Source organism: Bidens hawaiensis, unplaced genomic scaffold (assembly GCF_021521415.1).
Source record: "Bidens hawaiensis isolate Kalapana, Puna unplaced genomic scaffold, B.hawaiensis_p1.1 tig00034190_1, whole genome shotgun sequence".
NCBI lineage: Eukaryota > Viridiplantae > Streptophyta > Magnoliopsida > Asterales > Asteraceae > Bidens > Bidens hawaiensis.
In genome coordinates, this window is record NW_027505310.1 from 69802 (window position 1) to 88456 (window position 18655).

The 18655-nt window shown below is 44.9% G+C and overlaps 1 protein-coding gene across 1 annotated transcript; it reads right to left on the reverse strand.

Annotated features, from left to right (window-relative positions):
- Positions 1–2803: 2803 nt before the first annotated feature.
- LOC143612274 (putative F-box protein At1g32420) lies at positions 2804–16683 on the reverse strand. The gene is made up of 2 exons (XM_077086297.1): positions 16098–16683; positions 2804–3675 (listed from the first exon to the last, which is right to left on the reverse strand). The coding sequence occupies exons 1-2, from the start codon at positions 16303–16305 to the stop codon at positions 2804–2806; spliced, it is 1080 nt and encodes a 359-aa protein (XP_076942412.1). The 5' UTR covers positions 16306–16683.
- Between the last annotated feature and the right edge of the window lie 1972 nt (positions 16684–18655).

Genomic DNA, 18655 nt, shown 5'->3' on the forward strand with positions numbered 1-18655 from the left:
GCATCACAACGTCCATATCCCACCTAACTAGGTCAACCTAGGACTACTTCTCCAACAACTCACCTAACATGATGATGTAGCTAGCCTTTTGAAGCAGGCAAACACTCCAAAGAAAGAAGAAGAGAACAAGACTTTAGGAACAATTTTTTCACTAATTTTTTAATGCAAAGTTACAACTTAAATAGGGTATGATGGAATAAGATAATGTAAACATGGGATCCTAAACTTGTGCAAGAAATATGGAAAGTGGAGTAGTGGTGGGACCACTCTCTAATTACATGCATGCAAATAAAACGTGGGAAAAGCAAATAACAACTTCGAAATATCCAATGGTTTTAAACGGTTGTGTTGTTGACTGGGTCATTAGCTGATTCGGGTAGCGGGTCGGGTCTGCTGGGTTGGGCCAAGTGCGACATTGTTTGTATCAATTCCGTCCCCTAGAGAAACGACCTTGTCCTCAAGGTCGGCGATCTTAACCACGGATAGAACGGTGTTAGAGGTCGATGGTTGGAGTCCTTTCAAAGTGACGATCATATCCTTGTGACGAAAAGTAAGCGATGGCACGGAGAAGTCAACGATAACTGGACCCAAGGAACGCAACCAATCAAAACCCAATATGAGCTCATATCCTTTGAAAGCCAACAAGAACAATGTAACCTGAAATGAAGTGCTTTCCAGGGTCATAAGAATAGCGGGGCAAAATCCTTTGCACTGAATGGGTTCACCGTTGCCAACGAGAACCGGGAAGGGTGAAGGGGGTTGAACCGCTAATTGCAATAATGAGGCCACATGAGGCTGAATGAGGTTGTGAGTGCTACCCGAGAATGCTAATCGGGTGATTGTGGATGAACCCGGTGAGGCGCATGGAAGTCGATGGCGCAAACCCAAAGTACAGGGCTAGTGTGAGGCTTAGAAAACAGGGAACTATAAACGAATCCTCACATAGGTGCGTGAGTGACAGGTGGGTCGTCGGAAAAATTGTCGATTAGGAGCATAAATTGAGGAGGGTTACAACGATGTCCGGGTCAGTATTTTTCGGGACAATGGAAACATAAGCCCGCAGCACGACGCTGTTGTAGTTGTTCCGGCGTCAAACGAGCAGTAGGTAAAGTGGGTGCAGAAACAGTTGAGCAGTTGGCAGAGTTGGAGTGGCCGGTGGCGAGGGTACAGGGGGTGGGTAACCACAGCAGGATGAGATGGGGAAGTGTTTGTAGTAGAGATAGGGCAACAAATGAGGAGTTTCGGACGGGTAAAAGATGTTGGGTTGATAGGTTTAAAGGTGTAGCTTATCCTCCAAAAGTCTGGCAAGTCCACATGCATCATGCCGTGTGGTGGGCTTAAGAATTGCCAATTCTGATCGGATGTCTGGTTTAAGGCTTGAAATAAAGCAATTGAGTAGGGTTTGTGGGGATAAACCGGTGGTTCGGTTGCTGATTTTCTCAAATTTGGTTTGATATTCGGCAACCGAGGATGTTTGTTGAAGCTTAAAGAGGGTAGCTTCATGGTTCTCGTAGGTTGAAGGACCAAAACGGAGTTCAACTTGTCGTTTAAAATCCGTCCAGGTACCTAAAAGGTCGTTATTAGCTTGGTTTTGTCACCACAAAAGTGCATCACCGATGAAGTGGAATGCGGTTAAGGAGACACGTTCTCCGGGAGGCACGTTGTAATACATAAAATAATTATCGGCTTGAAAGATCCATCCGAGAGGGTTGGAGCCATCGAATAGAGGGAGGGTGATTTTCGGGTGGCGTGGGTGGCGATTGAAGTTGTTGGCTAGTGGTCCTTAACGATCGTTTTGTTGACGGCGTTCGCTAAGGGTTAGGTTCTAATTGAGTGAGGTCTCTTCATCGTCGGATTCCAGTGATAATCGATCGGTGATTTTGGTTACATGATTGATCAAACGGGCGGTGTTTTCGGTTTGAGTGTCTAGTTTTGCATTTATACTGGTAGTGGCTTGGACAAGGGCAGTGATTTGTGCAGTGAGGTTCGCTTGGGAATTGGAAGTATTTGTGGTAACGGTGATTAAGTGGGTTAATTGATCGGAAATTGGTGGTGGCAGATTCTAGGAAGTTGACACATCCTTATGGGGCGACATGGCGGAGGTTGGTTGAGACATGAATGAAAGCACCAAGATGATGTAGCCTTTTATAGTAGTCAAACACTCTAAAAAAAGAAAAAGAGAACAAGACTTTTGGAACAATTTCCTTCACTAATTTTCCAATGCAAAGTTACAACTTAAATAGGAAATGATGTAGGATAATGTAAACATGAGATCCTAAACTTGTGCAAGAAATATTGAAAGCGGAGTAGTGGTGGGACCACTCTCTAACTACATGCATGCAAATAAAACGTGGGAAAAGCAAATAACAACTTTGAAATATCCAATGGTTTTAAACAGTTGTTTTATTGACTGGGTCATTAGTTTGTTCGGGTCCTTGATAAATAGCGGGTCAGGTCTGCTGGGTTGGGCAATGTGACATTGCTCGTATCACATGACCACGCTAACTAAAACAACCTAACATACTAATTAATTAAACCAAATAATAAAAACAATAATAAAAACCACAAGTCAAGATTAATTCCAGCACAACGTCTCACATCATAGTGTGCTCATAATAGTCATTCATCAAACATCGTTCAAACATGAAAGCTAACACATAAAAGATTAAACAACAGAACATCTACAAGCTCTTGAACCTTCAAAAGCTGGCAGCAACATTCAAGTCAATAAAAACATAAAATCAAAACAGAACAATAATTTCAGTTTCTCAAACACCCGGTATAAATGAAGTGATGTACCTCACTAAGTAGGAACTGTAAGATTTGGGTGATCATGGAGTAATAGAGTTTCCATGTAAGGATGAACACAAAAGTGATGCTGCACTCCATAAAATCCAAGATTGTCCATGTGATTTGATTGTGGCTCATAAGCAAGAAGTTCGCCATGATCAGCATATGCACGTTCAATTATAGGTTCGCCACTGTGTCTAAATCCTATTATGTATTCTAGATCAGGTACTGTGTATAGCTGTGTAAATAAACCACCCTTCATCATCCATAAGTTGTGTGTAGATCTATTCGACTCATGATTAGACATTTCAACAAGAACAAGAGACTCCCTTAGTTTAGACACTATGATCATATAATGTCGAGACCTGGCTAACCTATTCGGAAGGTTTATTTCTCCAAATTCTTCACTTGTAATATCAAAAGAAATGATCGAATAACAAGGTTCACCGTCCACTGTATTCCGGTCGGTCGCAAGCCAATAAACAATCCCATCAATTTCTACCGAATTACATAAGGAAACCGAACGAGGGAGATTTCTAGATAAAGTTCTCCACTCCCACGTGCTTAGCATAAAAACATCAACTTGAAAAGGAATGCTACTTATACTTTCCAATTCAATGCCATGTTCAACATATGTTATCTTGACAATCTTAGGGTCCTTCGTAACCGGACAAACCCCAAAACCTAAAACGGTAGCATATACCTTCCCATCAGGCACATTAGGCACAACATCATATGCTCTTCTAGTTGACGGGTTCCATATAGCAGCCCTGCCGGCAAAATTATAGAAACACAACAATCCGTGACAACACCCGATTATATGATAATGTTCATATTTAGGGGGACGAGTCAAGGAAACTCTGTTACGAGGAAATGTATGATCATTGAAGAGACGTGGATCGACTCACTGGTAGACGATCTACTTACCTCGGGTGTGATTATACTCTTTCACCGATGGTTTTCTTGGATCTGTGTTCTTCCACCTACAAAATGAACAGCACCGTCAACTTACCCCTCAGAAAGGGACAGAGGGGTCCTCTTTGGGGTAACCCTCCGGTGTGAGAATAAGTATTTGTAGGAGAAGATAATAATGTGTGAGTAAGAAAATCTGGAAAGTATTGCTTAATAGCTGAATACTCTGTAGTTTTCTGTGATTGAGAGTGTTACTGACTGTAACTGTTTGTGAGTGAATGTGATTGAATATGATTGAATGTGAATGAATGAGTATGTTACTGGCTGTAACTGTCAGTTGCTGGATGATCTTTCCTTGTGGAATTGATGCTGTATTTATAGTGCTAGGGTTTCCCCTGATTGGGCTCAGCCTTGTTGGCCTCCTCCAATTGCTCTGCGCCACGTGTCCTCTGGGACACCTGGTGCTTTCTCATTGGTTGTAATCACGTGGTAGCACATGTGTTATGCTGAGTTGTCCACCTTTCATTTGGCAGCTGTCAACATCAGCATATTCTTATTCCTTAAAAAGATACCTTCTGGAAGGTTGTCTGACGTGCACAATCAAGGTTGCCCTAATCCTGATTTGGATAAGGACGAGGTTGATTATGTGCATGTGTGATACGCGCCTATCCTGAGGCTGCGCGAGGTCTTCTCTTTATTATCACGCGCAGATGTTTCATGCGCAGATGTGATATGCACGAGCATGTGATATGCGCCACGCGCGGATGCGCCACGCGCATATGTGATATGCGTGAGCATATGTGATGCCTGGGCATATGATGCCTGAGCATGTGTGGTGCCTGGGCATATGATGCCTGAGCATATGTGATATGCGCCATGCGCATAGGTTTTGGCTTTGTGCCTTCATAATGTCTTGATTTCAAGTCACTTGTCTGTATCTTTGTGGGTTGACCCGCCTCGCTCGGTGTTGAGGCGGGTACATACCTCTTCAAGCCCCCCAGTCTAATGTGTGTCTTGTCTCGCGCGAGCGAGGTAAGATAGATGTTAGACTAAATAGTTTGCTCTTTTAGTAGGGGTTTTGTCTTTTTCTTCTTATTACTCGTCATTGCGCGAAGATCTATCCTTTTGGTTGAAAACGAAACGTCCCTGAACGTGGTTGGTTGTTGCTGACATGGGTCAGTGATGGAGACGTGTCAGACCTTTCGTGTGCTCGAGGTGCTACAGTTGCCTTTCGTGTCCCCTCACAGAGTGTCAGGAACACGTGTCGCGTCGCATTGGTCCGTTCCTGCGAGTGGTGGCGCGTGATTTCTGGTAACAGCTGTATTATTTCTTTTCGTGTCCCCTCACACAGTTGTCATGGACACGTGTTGCGCTCGCGTTGGTTACACCTGCGAGTGGGGGCGCGTGAAGTCCGTTCAGCACCCATTTTTCTCTCTCCTGGGCCTATAAAAACCAGCCCTTAGAGTTTTTTTATCCTTCATCTTCTTGTTTGCTATTCATATCTTTTCTTTCTTTATCTTCTGATTACCTTTGATCTGCTTCCCAAATATCTGTTACTCAGAAACAACCTTCGTTCGTTGTCACAGTTGTATGTCTGATAGCTCAGACAACACAATCTCCCCCATCCATTGCCGTGTGAAATCGTTAGTGATGTCGACGTTGAAGAAGACCGGCAAGGGGAAGAAGGCTACTAAGGTCTCATCGGAGGAGGTAGGGAGGACCAAGGCTGTGAAGAGGTGGAATGAAATCCCCTGCAAATTGAGGCAGGCTGATCTTGACAGCCTTATCGCCTCTCAGGGTTTCCTCCCTGTGTTTGGCTGCATGTTGCCTGCAGCCGGGCAAACGGCGGCGGACCCGCCTGCCGGCTATATATCCCTATATAGCCATTTTTTCACCCACTGCAACCTTCGTCTCCCGATGACAAGGTTTGTGGGTGCACTGCTGAAGTTCTATGGGATTCATATATCACAAGTCCATCCGTTTGGACTTGTGCGCATGACTCACTTTGATTTCATGTGCAAATCCCAGCGCGAGGAGCCCACCCCTCGGCGCTTTCAGTATTTTTACAAGCCCAAGATCCAAGATTCTTGGTTCTCATTTGTTCCTCGCAGTCAAAAGGTGAAGTGCTCCACTGTTTCATTCAAGAGCCTTCATGACTGGTCTGAGAGGTTCTTTTACATAAGGGCTGGTGTGATCCCCATCCGTATGACCATGCGCGCGATATCTTCTGCGCCTGCGGATGTGGGTGTCCTCAAGAACCCAACTGGCGCCTGGGTTAATAAGCTGACCGCCGAACCATCCCCCGCCAAGAACATTTGTGAGGAGGCGCTGGTGGGGGTTGGTATGAGCAAGAGGTGGGCGGACATCGCGCTCGAGCCCGTTATCCAAGTCGACGGGTTGTGTAAGTTATTCTCATCGCTTTACTTCTGCGCGAATATAATTCTTTTTGCTGATATCATTTGACTTGTTTTGTGCAGTCACCAAGGAGTATATCCATGCCGCCTATGATGAGCACATGGAGGGTGGATCCGTCGCGCTCGGCGCTGGGGAGGTTGGTTTCTCTGATCGCTTTGATGACATGTTCATCCCTGTTGATCTGGGATTTGTCTTCGACAGCGATGCGCCTGGTAAGCCTTTGTAGTTATGCATTTTCCTTTATAATACCAAATTTTGCTAACACTTCTGTTGCGTGTATTGTAGATGCGCTCGAAAACTACGAGCTGGAGCTCGCGGAAGAGGAGGAGGAGGAGGAGGAGCCGCCCCAACTAAAGCGTAAAGCTAAGGGGAAAACTGGCGCAGGGGCAGTAAGAAGCAGAAGAAGGATGATGCCCCTGTTGTTCAGGATCCTCCTACTAAGGCGGGGGGATTTGGGAAAACCCAGGGTTTTACCACCAAGGTTTCCTTGGCTTCCCTGCCTCAAAAAGTGGGCAGACCTCCTGTCCACTTGAGATATGGTGGCGCTACCTCCTCCCTTCTCGCGGCGGAAAAGGGAAGTGGTGTTGCGCCTTCGACAGGTATATTTTGCTTATCCTTTGCTTATCTTTTATGGTTCTATGAGCGCGATTCTGATAGAATTACTAATGAATCTTTGCTCACTCAAATTTTTGTAGAGCCTGCGACAGCGCAACAAGATGCCGAGGCTGCGCCGGAGGTCGCTTCGAAGTCCCCCGTTTTACCCGCAAAGAAGGGTAGAATGGACTTCATGGCGATGTTCGCTTCGCGAACGGAGTTGCGCCAGGGTACGTATTTCGCTCTTTTTTTTTTCTGACTTTCTTTTAGATCAAGTCATGAACCATTCCTTTTTGTTGATTTTTTCATAGAAGCTGTAGCTGGCGTACAAGCTTCTGGCGGCACTCCTGGTGCCGGCGCCAGCGCCGCTGGCTCTGCTCCTGCTCCTGCAAGCGATGAATCTCCCCTCATTGGGATTACTAAGGAGCAGGAGGCCGTTTTGCGCGCCGACCTGGCGGCGTCGAGACCTCCCTCACCTCCTCCTGCGCACAGCCCTCCTCGCGAGACTGATTTTGACTCTAGGTCGCAGGAGAAGAGGCCTATTTCAGAGGAGGATGAGGAGGTTCATGCTGAAGACTCCCACGGCGCCTGCGCCAGCCCTGCAGCGCCATGAGGTTTCGCGGCGGAGCCTTCTCGTGGGGCTGGCGCTGACTTTTCTGCTTCATCCCCACAGGTATAGGTTGTTTTTTGCTCCGCTGCGCGGACTTCCGTCTTAATGTTTTGATGACTTAGATAATTTCTTTGTTTTTGCAGGAAGCCGATCACACTTACCGCCCGAGATGGAATATTACTGAAGACAGCACCTTTCAGTCCATGGGTGTGTGTGCGGAATTCTGGGCTCATGCTGTGCCTCCATCTGAAAGGAGGTTCCAGGAGGACCGCGCTCGCGACGACCTGCTCAATGATCATATGTTTGCTGGGTCGGCCTTCATTGCTGCCTCCCAAGAGCTTCGCTCTGATTACGTTAAAGTACGTGATGCTCTTGCGGAAGCCAAGCAAGAGCCTAAGGTGTCTGCTTGGCATCTTTCTGATGCTCGCGAAAGAGCTGAGAAGCTCCAAGCAGAGCTCAGTGAGAACCGAGCCAGTGCCAACAGCGCCTTCGTGAAGCGCGGGCATGAGCTTCAGGCGGCGCGGGAGAAGCTGCAGGCGGCGGAGGCGGACGCGGCCAAGTACGCGCGCCGAGCGCGCGACTTGGAGCTTGAGTCGGAGGCGCGTGACCAAGCTCTTGTCCAGTCTATCACTGAAAAATCATCACTGGAGAGTGAGGTTGCGCGCCTAAAGAAGGAGCTGGCGGCCGCGCAGGCCGATAAAGATGAAGCCTTGGCGACGGCAGCGTCTAGCCAGGAAGCACTTGATGCTGCGCGGGCGGAGAAAGAAGAAATCTTGGCGGCAGCAGCGTCCGACAAAGAGGAGCTGAAAAAGACTAAGGAAACTGTTGAGTTATTAAACTCTCATGTTCCTGCCCTCGAGACGTCTGTTGCTGGCCTCGCGCAGGATCGCCACTGGCTCATCTCACAGGGCATGACTCGTTGCGCTTTCGCGATGAAATACTCAGACGAGTTTCAGGCCCTTGTGATGGACTGCAACGCTGCCGCGCGCTTGGTGGGGCGAGCTGAAGGGTTTACGGATGGCTATGAATATGGCATGCTGAAGAAGAACCCATCCGAGTACCCTTATCAGTGCTCCGCTGCCTGCGCGGAGATGGCCGCGATGGGGGAGAAGTATATGAATACTCCCATTCCCATCCTTGCGCAGGTATTTTAACCTTAATGAGATTACCTTGGCTTATTTTCTAAGTCTTTTTGTACTCATATTTTCGTTTATGATTTGCAGATATCCGCGCTTGCTGACCAGCCCGATCTCGTCGCGCTAAAGAAATTACTTGACGAGTGCGAGGGGGCTGGCGGCGGCGATGATGGCGTTGCTAGCGGCTCTGGCGTGGCCAAAGGATCCGCTCCTGACACTGTTGTGATAGAAGACTCCATTCAAGATGAAGAACTTGACTATGGTCAGTTTGGAGATGACGAGTAGCAGGCTGCGCCAGATGCCGAGGGCGATGATATGGATGATGAAGAGGCTGATGTCAACGTGGAGACTTGAGAAGCCCTTCATGTTTTTTTTTTTTTTTTTTTTTTTTTTTTTTTTTTTGTAGTTTGTATCTCATCTTGTAAACTTGTAAATTTCAATGCTTTGGAATGAAATTTTGTTTTTCCCTCCTTCGCATCTTGCGCATTCCCATTCATCTCTTTATATAAGATATGCTTGTTGAATATAAGAACAAGGTTGTAAGGAATTTATTATACTTAACCCTTGTCATATTGTAAGTGATTTTGCCATATCTTGATTATGTTGACACGTGTCTTGGCGCTTTCATTATTCCTCTTTTGCGCGACGTTATCGCGCGTTTATGGAATTATGATTTTTTTTAGCCTTACGCGTCAATGTGTTACTCAGATATCCATTACAATTTTATGCGCGACCTCGACCTGAGACCTTAACAACTATGTTTTGGCATTTGCTTTGCCTTAGTTGTGTTTAGGTATTTTATGGTCAGGCTGCGCAGCATGTAGGATGGATGTTGTGAGTTGTTTGAGCTAAGGCTCACATTATTGGGCTAAGGCCCTGACGTTTTAGAGTTAAGACTCTTTAACGCGTTTGCGCATGTATGTTTTACTTCGTTTTATTTTGTTTTGATGTCAATATAGTGTTGTCATATTGCTCAAAATTAATAAAGGGAAGTGTGAAACATGTATGCAAAAAGGTAATAGAATCCACATTAAGAGAAGATAGCGCGTATCATTATTCATAATGGCTGAAAAAGCCTTGATTACAAACTTGACATTTTTACATGAAACATTTTCTAAGCTGTGCCGCGTTCCATGCGCGTGGGATCTTCTTTCCATTCAAATCTTTTAAGGCATATGCGCCTTTTCCCAATTCTTCCAAGACTTGATAAGGTCCCTCCCAATTGGGGGACATTTTTCCCGAGGGTATCGCGCGGCTAGCTTCATTGTTTCGAAGGACAAAATCATTTTTCTTAAAGTGGCATTCTTTCACACGCTGGTTGTAATATTTTTCCAGTTTTTTCTTGTATTTGGCTTCACTGATGATAGCCGCCTCTCTGCGCCCTTCAAGTAAGTTGAGATCTAACCTTCTTTCGCGCTCGTTATCAATCTTGTTCATCATGAGTACTCTATGGGATGGGCATCCAATTTCTGCTGGAATCATTGCCTCTGTTCCATAGGTTAGGCTGAACGGGGATTCGCCATTGCTGGTTTTGCTTAATGTCCTGTGTGCCCACAGGACATTAGGTAGCTCTTCGACCCAAGAATGGGATTCTCCCTCTAACCTTTTCTTCAACCCATTTAACAAGCTTTGGTTCGCGCGTTCCACTTGTCCATTCCCCTGAGGGTGATAAACTGAAGTGAAAATTTGGTTGATGCGCAATTCCTTGAGCCAGCTGGATATCTTCTTGTCAGTGAATTGTTTGCCATTATCGCTCACAATTTCCATGGGCAAGCCAAAACGGCATATGATGTGGCTCCAGATAAACTGCTTCATCACTTCGGCTGTAATTTTTGCTAGTGGCTTGGCTTCAACCCATTTTGTGAAATAGTCTATTGCCACTACCAAAAATTTTACTCGCCCAGGCGCTTGCGGTAGGGGACCCACAATGTCGATTGCCCATTTGTGGAAAGGCCATGCTGAGGTTACTGGAATCAAGTTGTTCTTTGGCCGCATGGTGTTCGGCGCATAGCTCTGACATGCTTTGCATTTTTGGATCTCCTTTAGAGCGTCCAAGTACATGCCTGGCCAATAGTAGCCTGCGCTCATTACCTTTGCAACCACCATGCGCGGGCCAGCATGAATTCCACAGATTCCTTCGTGTATCTCTCTGATCACATAGCTTGCTTCCTCAGCATCTAGGCATTTCATGAGCGGCCCAAGATAAGAGCGTCGATATAATGTACCGTCAAGCAGTTCATAGTTCTGCGCCTTGTGTCTTATCTTCCTCACTTGTGCGCGATCATCTGGTACCTTTCCCTCCTTCAAGAATTCCATTATTGGAGTTATCCATGATGAAGGGGTTGTATGAGTTACCAGGACAGACTTCGCTACCACCGACGGGTTGCTCATTACTTCTACCCTGACATCTTTGCCAAAGTGATCAAAACTGGTTGTTGCCATCTTACTCAGCGTGTCTGCAGATTTGTTTTCACTGCGCGGAATATGAATGATTCTGAAGCAGTCAAATTGCTCGATGAGCTTTTTCGCCTGCTCTAGATATAGAGGCATGGTGTTCTCTTTGGCATCATAAAGGCCATTGACCTGTGCTGCTACCAAGTATGAATCAACATGGGCCTCTAGCTTTTTAACTCCGAATTTTTGCGCGATGCGCAGGCCAGCCAGCAGGGCTTCATACTCAGCCTCATTGTTGGTGCTCTTGAAGTCCAACCTGATGGCGTAAGTATATTCATGATTCTCTGGATCCACCAGCTTGAGGCCTGCGCCGGACCCTTCATTGTTTGAAGCTCCGTCAGTGAACAATCTCCAAACATTTTCTTCATCATTGGCTCGCGGAGGGTCTACCTCACGCTGAGCCTCTTCAATTTTTCCTTCGGGGACTTCTGCAATGAAATCAGCCAAGACTTGTCCCTTTATTGCTGGACGGGGCTTATAGGAGATCGTGTGCTCTCCTAATTCCATTGCCCACTTTGTCAGCCTTCCTGAGAGCGCGGGGCGTCGCAAGACTTGCTGGATGTTGTAACCAGTCAGAACTTCAATGGGATGACCATTGAAATATCTATGAAGCTTGCGCGACGCGTGTGTTAGCGATAAAACTAACTTTTCCATGATGGAGTAGCGCGTCTCAGGATCTGTCAGCACCCGACTCACATAGTATATTGGCGTTTGGATTCCCTTGCGATCCACCAATAATACTGCGCCGATGGCGCGCTCTCCTGCTGATAGGTATAATGTCAAAGTTTCACCAGGAAGAGGAGCTGTGAGCGCGGGCAGATTTATCAAACATTCTTTTATCTCCTTGAAAGCTTGCTCGGCCTCAGGAGTCCATTTGAATTGGCTTTTCTTTAAGCAATTCCTCAATGTGTTGACAAACGGGGTAGATTTGGTTGCATGGTTCGCTAGGAACCTGTTGATTGAAACCAATCTACCATTCAGCTTCTGAACTTCTTTCATGGTGGATGGCGAGGGCATGTCAAGGATGGCCTCCACCTTCTCAGGGTTCACCTTGAAACCATCCTTGGTGACCATTACACCTAGAAATTTTCCCTCTAGTACGCCGAAAGTACATTTGCTCGGATTGAGCTTCATGTTAACTTCCTTTAGGCGCCCAAGGGTTTCTTCGATGTCTTTGAGCATTTGCTTTTCCTCCCTGCTCTTGATCACCAAATCATCCACATAGACTTCTAGGTTTCTTCCGATTTGCTCGCTGAAAACGGCATCCATAAGTCTTTGGTAGGTGGCTCCCGCATTCTTCAAACCAAAGGGCATTTTTGTGTAGCAAAAAACACCCTTGTCGGTTCTAAATGCGGTCTTGTCTTCGTCTTGTGGTGCCATTTGAATCTGGTGATAGCCTTTGTAGGCATCCAGAAAACATTTTAGCTTGAATGGCGCCACGGAGTCCACCTTTGCATCGATGTTTGGTAGGGGGTAACAATCCTTTGGGCACGCTTTGTTGAGGTCCTTGAAGTCAATGCACATCCTCCACGACCCGTTACTTTTCTTTACCATCACAGGATTGGCTACCCACGTCTGGTATCGTATCGGGCGGATGATGTTTGCGCGCAGTAGATCCTCAACCTGCTCATTCATGGCCCTCGCCTTTTCATCCCCCATGATTCTCTTCTTTTGAGCAATTGGCTCTACAGACTTGAAGGTGTTTAGAGAATGCTGCGCCAGGTCGCGCGGAACCCCAGTCATATCAGAGTGTTGTCACGCGAAGACCGACATATATGCTGTGAGCAACCTTTTCATTCTCAGCCTCGTGTCGTCTGATAACGTAGCGCCAATTATGATTTTTTGCTCCGGGAATTTCGGGTTGAGAATCCATTCCTCTGGCGCATTTTCTGCCATTGGAATTTTCATTCTCCCCTCCCGCGGAGTACTTGTCACTGCGCACAAATGATCCCGGTATACAAAAGTTACACCTGTTGGTGTTGGGAACCCCAACGCGCCGTGCGCTGGCGACGGTATGGCGTTAAATTGGGCAATCGTTCCCCTACCCAAGATCATATTGTGGCAAGAAGTGGTGGGCAAGACCAAGAAGTTGACAACTTCGGCTCACTTGTGTTTCTCATCCCCCATGGTTAGTTCAAATTGTATTTGACCTAGGGGATGAATGATTTCATTGGAAACACCAGAGATCGGTGCATTCACAATTTCAAGCCTTGCTTGGTCTGCCGGATCCAGTTTCCTGAAACATTGCTCATACATTATGTCTGATTCGCTGCCAGTGTCCACCAGGACTTTTGACACTTCGTAATGAGCAATGTGTGTAGTGATAACAAGAGGACTGCTGATGGAAGGGCCTCCCCTGATTCTTGGGAAGATGACTTGTTGCTCGCGCCAATCTCCTTGGATTTGCGCACTTCTCTTTCTTGACGTTTGCCCTTGCCTTCCTCCCTCGGCTACACAGATTCTTTTGTACTTTTTGCTGGCAGAGGCTCCTTCTGGTTGTTCATATTCTGATCTTGAGTTTTTTACCAGGTGAGCCAGCTTGCCTGATTTCACATCCTTCTCAATTGCATCCTTCAAGTGGTGGCATGCATCAGTGTTGTGTCATGTGGATTTGTGAAACTCACAGTACTTGCCACTGTCTGATGGTCCCTTGTAGTGTAGTGGCTTGGGGCTTTTGAATTGGACATTCTCAGTGCTTAACACCTGTGAAGGCGTTTTAGTGAGGGGAGTCCATATTCTTGGCAGAGGTCTGTTAGGATCTCTGCCGCCCTCCCTCTTGTCACCCTCCCCGTGATTACGAACATCTTTTTGTGGCTGGGTTGAGCTTGGTTGCGCCTGCTTTTCTGCGGAAGAAAAACTGGTTGGTTGCAACCTGGACCATACAGAGTTCTGTTTGCCCCTCTTTTCTTTGCTGCGCGGTGACTCAGCTTGATACGCTCTTTCTCTTGCCCTATCTTGGGCAATTTGTTTTTCATTCCTCGCGAAAACTCGCGATGCTTCCATTAACTTGGCCCACGTGGTGGGCATGCCATCTCTGCTTACGAGAGCTCGGCAAAGTTGATCACTGCGCGCGCCTTGTATAAAGGCCACGCGCAGGAGTTGCTCGGTTATACCTCCGATTGCCAGAGACTCCTGATTGAAACGAGTGATGTAGTCTTCAATCGTTTCATCATTCCTGCGTACGCAGTGCATGATGTCATCAGGATCGCGCGTGTGTCTGCGCTGCTGTACGAAGTGGGCTTGGAACTTTTCTAATAGTTCCTCGAACCCATCAATTTGCCCAGTCGGCAAGCTCTCGAACCAGACCCGCGCCGCGCCCGTGAGGCAGCGAGCAAACATATGACACCATGTTGGCATCGTCCAGCTCTCTAGGTTTCCCGTGTTGTAAAAACCTTGCAAGAAATCGTCTGGATCTGTTGTGCCGTCATATTTGCCCAAACCACTTGGCATCTTGGTTTTGTGCTGGATGGGAGCCTTCGCGATGCGCTCCGTGAACTTTGAATGTTTTACCAAGATGGCTGGTCTATACGGTGTGGTTACGTCCACTTGCCCTCTAACTGGTGGGCTGTATGGCATGTGCAGATCCAGATCGCCTCTGGCTCCATGCGCCATGTTCACAGGCGCGCGGAGCTGTGAGCCTCCTGCATGAGTATCTCGCGTCTTCCTCATGCTGTGCACTTCTTCATCACTGAACTCAGTGTGTGCAGTGTGAACAGAATGTCATTCTTCCGGCGCGCGCGGCCTTTTTGTTCCATGAACAGTTTGCTTATCAAACGCTTACCTTTGTGTTAAGTCGGCTAGCTTTTTCTGTTTGACCATCTCATTATACTTGTCCATTAGACGTCGCTGCTCGTTTATGAGCCATTCTTTAGGATCATTTGTTTCATCCTCTGGACCCATTGGTCCTTTTTGTTTTGCGCCGGCAAGATTTTGTAACGTAAGATCGTCTGGAGGAGTTTCAGTCTGGCCGTGAGGAGTTGTGATGAAGGGACGGTTACTGGTGGTGCGCGTAGAATCACGCGGCGCCCTCAGAAACTGCTGTCCCTCATTAACATCCTCACGTTCAATATCCTCCAGAACTTGATCAACGTTATGAACGCCAGAAACCATGGTGATTTGATTTTTTATATATAGATCTGATGAGATCTGATTGCCGTTGTAACAGTGGATGGCGCCAATGAAGAGACGTGGATCGACTCACTGGTAGACGATCTACTTTCCTCGGGTGTGATTATACTCTTTCACCGATGGTTTTCTTGGATCTGTGTTCTTCCACCTTCAAAATGAACAGCACCGTCAACTTACCCCTCAGAAAGGGACAGAGGGGTCCTCTTTGGGGTAACCCTCCGGTGTGAGAATAAGTATCTGTAGGAGAAGATAATAATGTGTGAGTAAGAAAATCTGGAGAGTATTGCTTAATAGCTGAATACTCTGTAGTTTTCTGTGATTGAGAGTGTTACTGACTGTAACTGTTTGTGAGTGAATGTGATTGAATATGATTGAATGTGAATGAATGAGTATGTTACTGGCTATAACTGTCAGTTGTTGGATGATCTTTCCTTGTGGAATTGATGCTGTATTTATAGTGCTAGGGTTTCCCCTGATTGGGCTCAGCCTTGTTGGCCTCCTCCAATTGCTCTGCGCCACGTGTCCTCTGGGACACCTGGTGCTTTCTCATTGGTTGTAATCACGTGGTAGCACATTTGTTATGCTGATTTGTCCACCTTTCATTTGGCAGCTGTCAACATCAGCATATTCTTATTCCTTAAAAAGATACCTTCTGGAAGGTTGTCTGACGTGCACAATCAAGGTTGCCCTAATCCTGATTTGGATAAGGACGAGGTTGATTATGTGCATGTGTGATACGCGCCTATCCTGAGGATGCGCGAGGTCTTCTCTTTATTCTCACGCGCAGATGTTTCATGCGCAGATGTGATATGCACGAGCATGTGATATGCGCCACGCGCGGATGCGCCACGCGCATATGTGATATGTGTGAGCATATGTGATGCCTGAGCATGTGTGGTGCCTGGGCATATGATGCCTGAGCATATGTGATATGCGCCATGCGCATAGGTTTTGGCTTTGTGCCTTCATAATGTCTTGATTTCAAGTCACTTGTCTGTATCTTTGTGGGTTGACCCACCTCGCTCGGTGTTGAGGCGGGTACATACCTCTTCAATCATCAACAACTGAGACGTATCCTGATGAATAATCAGGAGCTCGGTATCTTATAAACATATGTTTCTGTTGGGAGCTATAGCTAGTAACAAACTCGGAGCTATCTATCAAAGACTTCCATGTCTTTGAGACGGACCGGAACTGAATCAGTGATCTGACAGGAAGCCTTTTCATAATTTTCGCTTGGATTTCAAATGGAATGTGGTCTGACATTTTGATTTTGAATCAAAACCTGATATCACCAGACAAAGAATCATAAGTCAAAATCAAATGAGTGGTTATTACAATATCGTTTCGATAAAGAAAGAAAATAGGATAGCCAAAATCAGTACAATTACCTGAAAATGAAATGAAACACGACGATGGAGGAGGCCGGTAATCAGAAGAGGTCTAAAGTTAGGGTTTTATTTTAATCACCCGACCTGTTTATTATCTTTCCTAGTTTACTTTTATTAATGTTGCCCATTCTAACCCTTAAGAATACCATTTAACCCAAATATAACCCTACACAAAAAAGTAGGGCCCGAACCTGATGGGAAAACCCGAAAAATTTGGGACGGGTATTACCCGACCCTTTAAGGTATGGGACGAGTTTGGGGTTTGTAATATGTCCGGTTTCACAATAGCATGGCCCCGTTTACCCGATTATATAACCCCACATATATTTCATTATAAATTATTATAACTAGAAAATAAACCTCGATTAGTATAAGAAGATTTTTATGGTAATTATATTTATAACAAACTATACAGTAGCTAATAAAAATTTAAAGCTAGTATGAAGCTGTAGTCCATATTTTTCTAAATACAGTTGACAGTTCCTATGAAAAAGATTTGTATATTGTGTTTTAGGTTTGTATCATCCTATGCTCACAAAATGGTATCATAAGACATGATGCCTACAACCTAAACCGAACACCAACCAGAGCCTTAGTTAATATAGCATACCTTTCGAATGTATTAAAGTGATAAACAAAATTTGAAGTATCTTAAAGTTTTTGGTAAAGTTTAGAGAAATTGAATGATAGAAGCACTGAAATGCTATATTTAGGTAGTGAACAATGATCAAAAGTCTATAAACTTTTAGACTTTTTGATCCTAAAACAAATAGAATTTGTATAGTAGGGACGTACATTTTAAAGAAAATGAGTTTTGGAATTGGAAGGAGGATGCTAGAGGTAATACTTAAGAAGAAAATAAGTGGACATAAATTATAGTTAAAGATGTCCCAACAACGATTCTACCCGTTAATACCACCTCAGTATGAGCGCATTGAAGTTAACAATCATGATGAAGAAGCACCTCATTCACCCTCTAATCCACCAGATCCACACGTCACTCCACAACCGTACTCCCATGAACCAAACTCTTAAACATTTGCAAGATCCTCTACACCAAATGATCATACACCTTTATGCTTTCAAAGTTTAGAAGATATTTATGCTCGAGCACCCGAAATAGATATGACTGGAAATGAATTATTACTGGTGGAAAAAGAACCGAGAACTTATAAGGAGGCAACAATAGATGATAAATGAAATGAAGCTATGAAAGTTGAATTAGATTTAATTAATAGGAAAGACTTGGATCGTAACTGATTTTTCAAAAGTCATCCCAAACCCGTCACAAACCAGTAGATGATATATGCTTTCAAAGTTTAGAAGATATTTATGCTCGAGCACCCGAAATAGATATGACTGGAAATGAATTATTACTGGTGGAAAAAGAACCGAGAACTTATAAGGAGACAACAATAGATGATAAATGAAATGAAGCTATGAAAGTTGAATTAGATTTAATTAATAGGAAAGACTTGGATCGTAACTGATTTTTCAAAAGTCATCCCAAACCCGTCACAAACCAGTAGATGATAAATTGATTAAAACTATGAAACTTATGTTTATTAGCCTATTACTTGGGTACCCAAACATGGGGTGATATCTCAATCAAAGGTTATGTAAACAAGATTCTCAAGGACTCATAAATTCTTGAGAGCAATGACACATATATTCCAATGGATCCATAACATAGACTAAAGTTGCAGGCGGAGATCTCCCAAGTATAGGGATTCCTAAGATATCTTCTTCACACAAGATCAGATTAAGTTAATATGTAGGATTACTTAGTCATTTTATGCAAGAACCAAAAGAGCATCATATCAAATAAATCAAGCAAGTTATTCATTATATAAAGGGGACAAAAGATCATGGTATAACTTATTAAAACAATTGAGGATTCAAGTTAACTGATTATGGTAATAGTAACTATGGAATCAACACAACAAGAATAGTAATTTACTTTGGAAACTCTCTTATCAGTTGGTGCCCTCAAAAGCAACCTAGCATAACATTATCATCATGGGAAACAGAATTATATTTTTATGACAGCAACTACAACAACATGTCAAGTATTAGTGTTTTAACTGGATACACATAATAAAGAATAACCTTGATGGTTGACAACCGATCAACAATAACCTTAATGAAGAATCATGTGTTTTATGGTAGAAGTAATCACATAAATACACCTTATCACTTCATACGTGAATGCATAGAAAATGAAC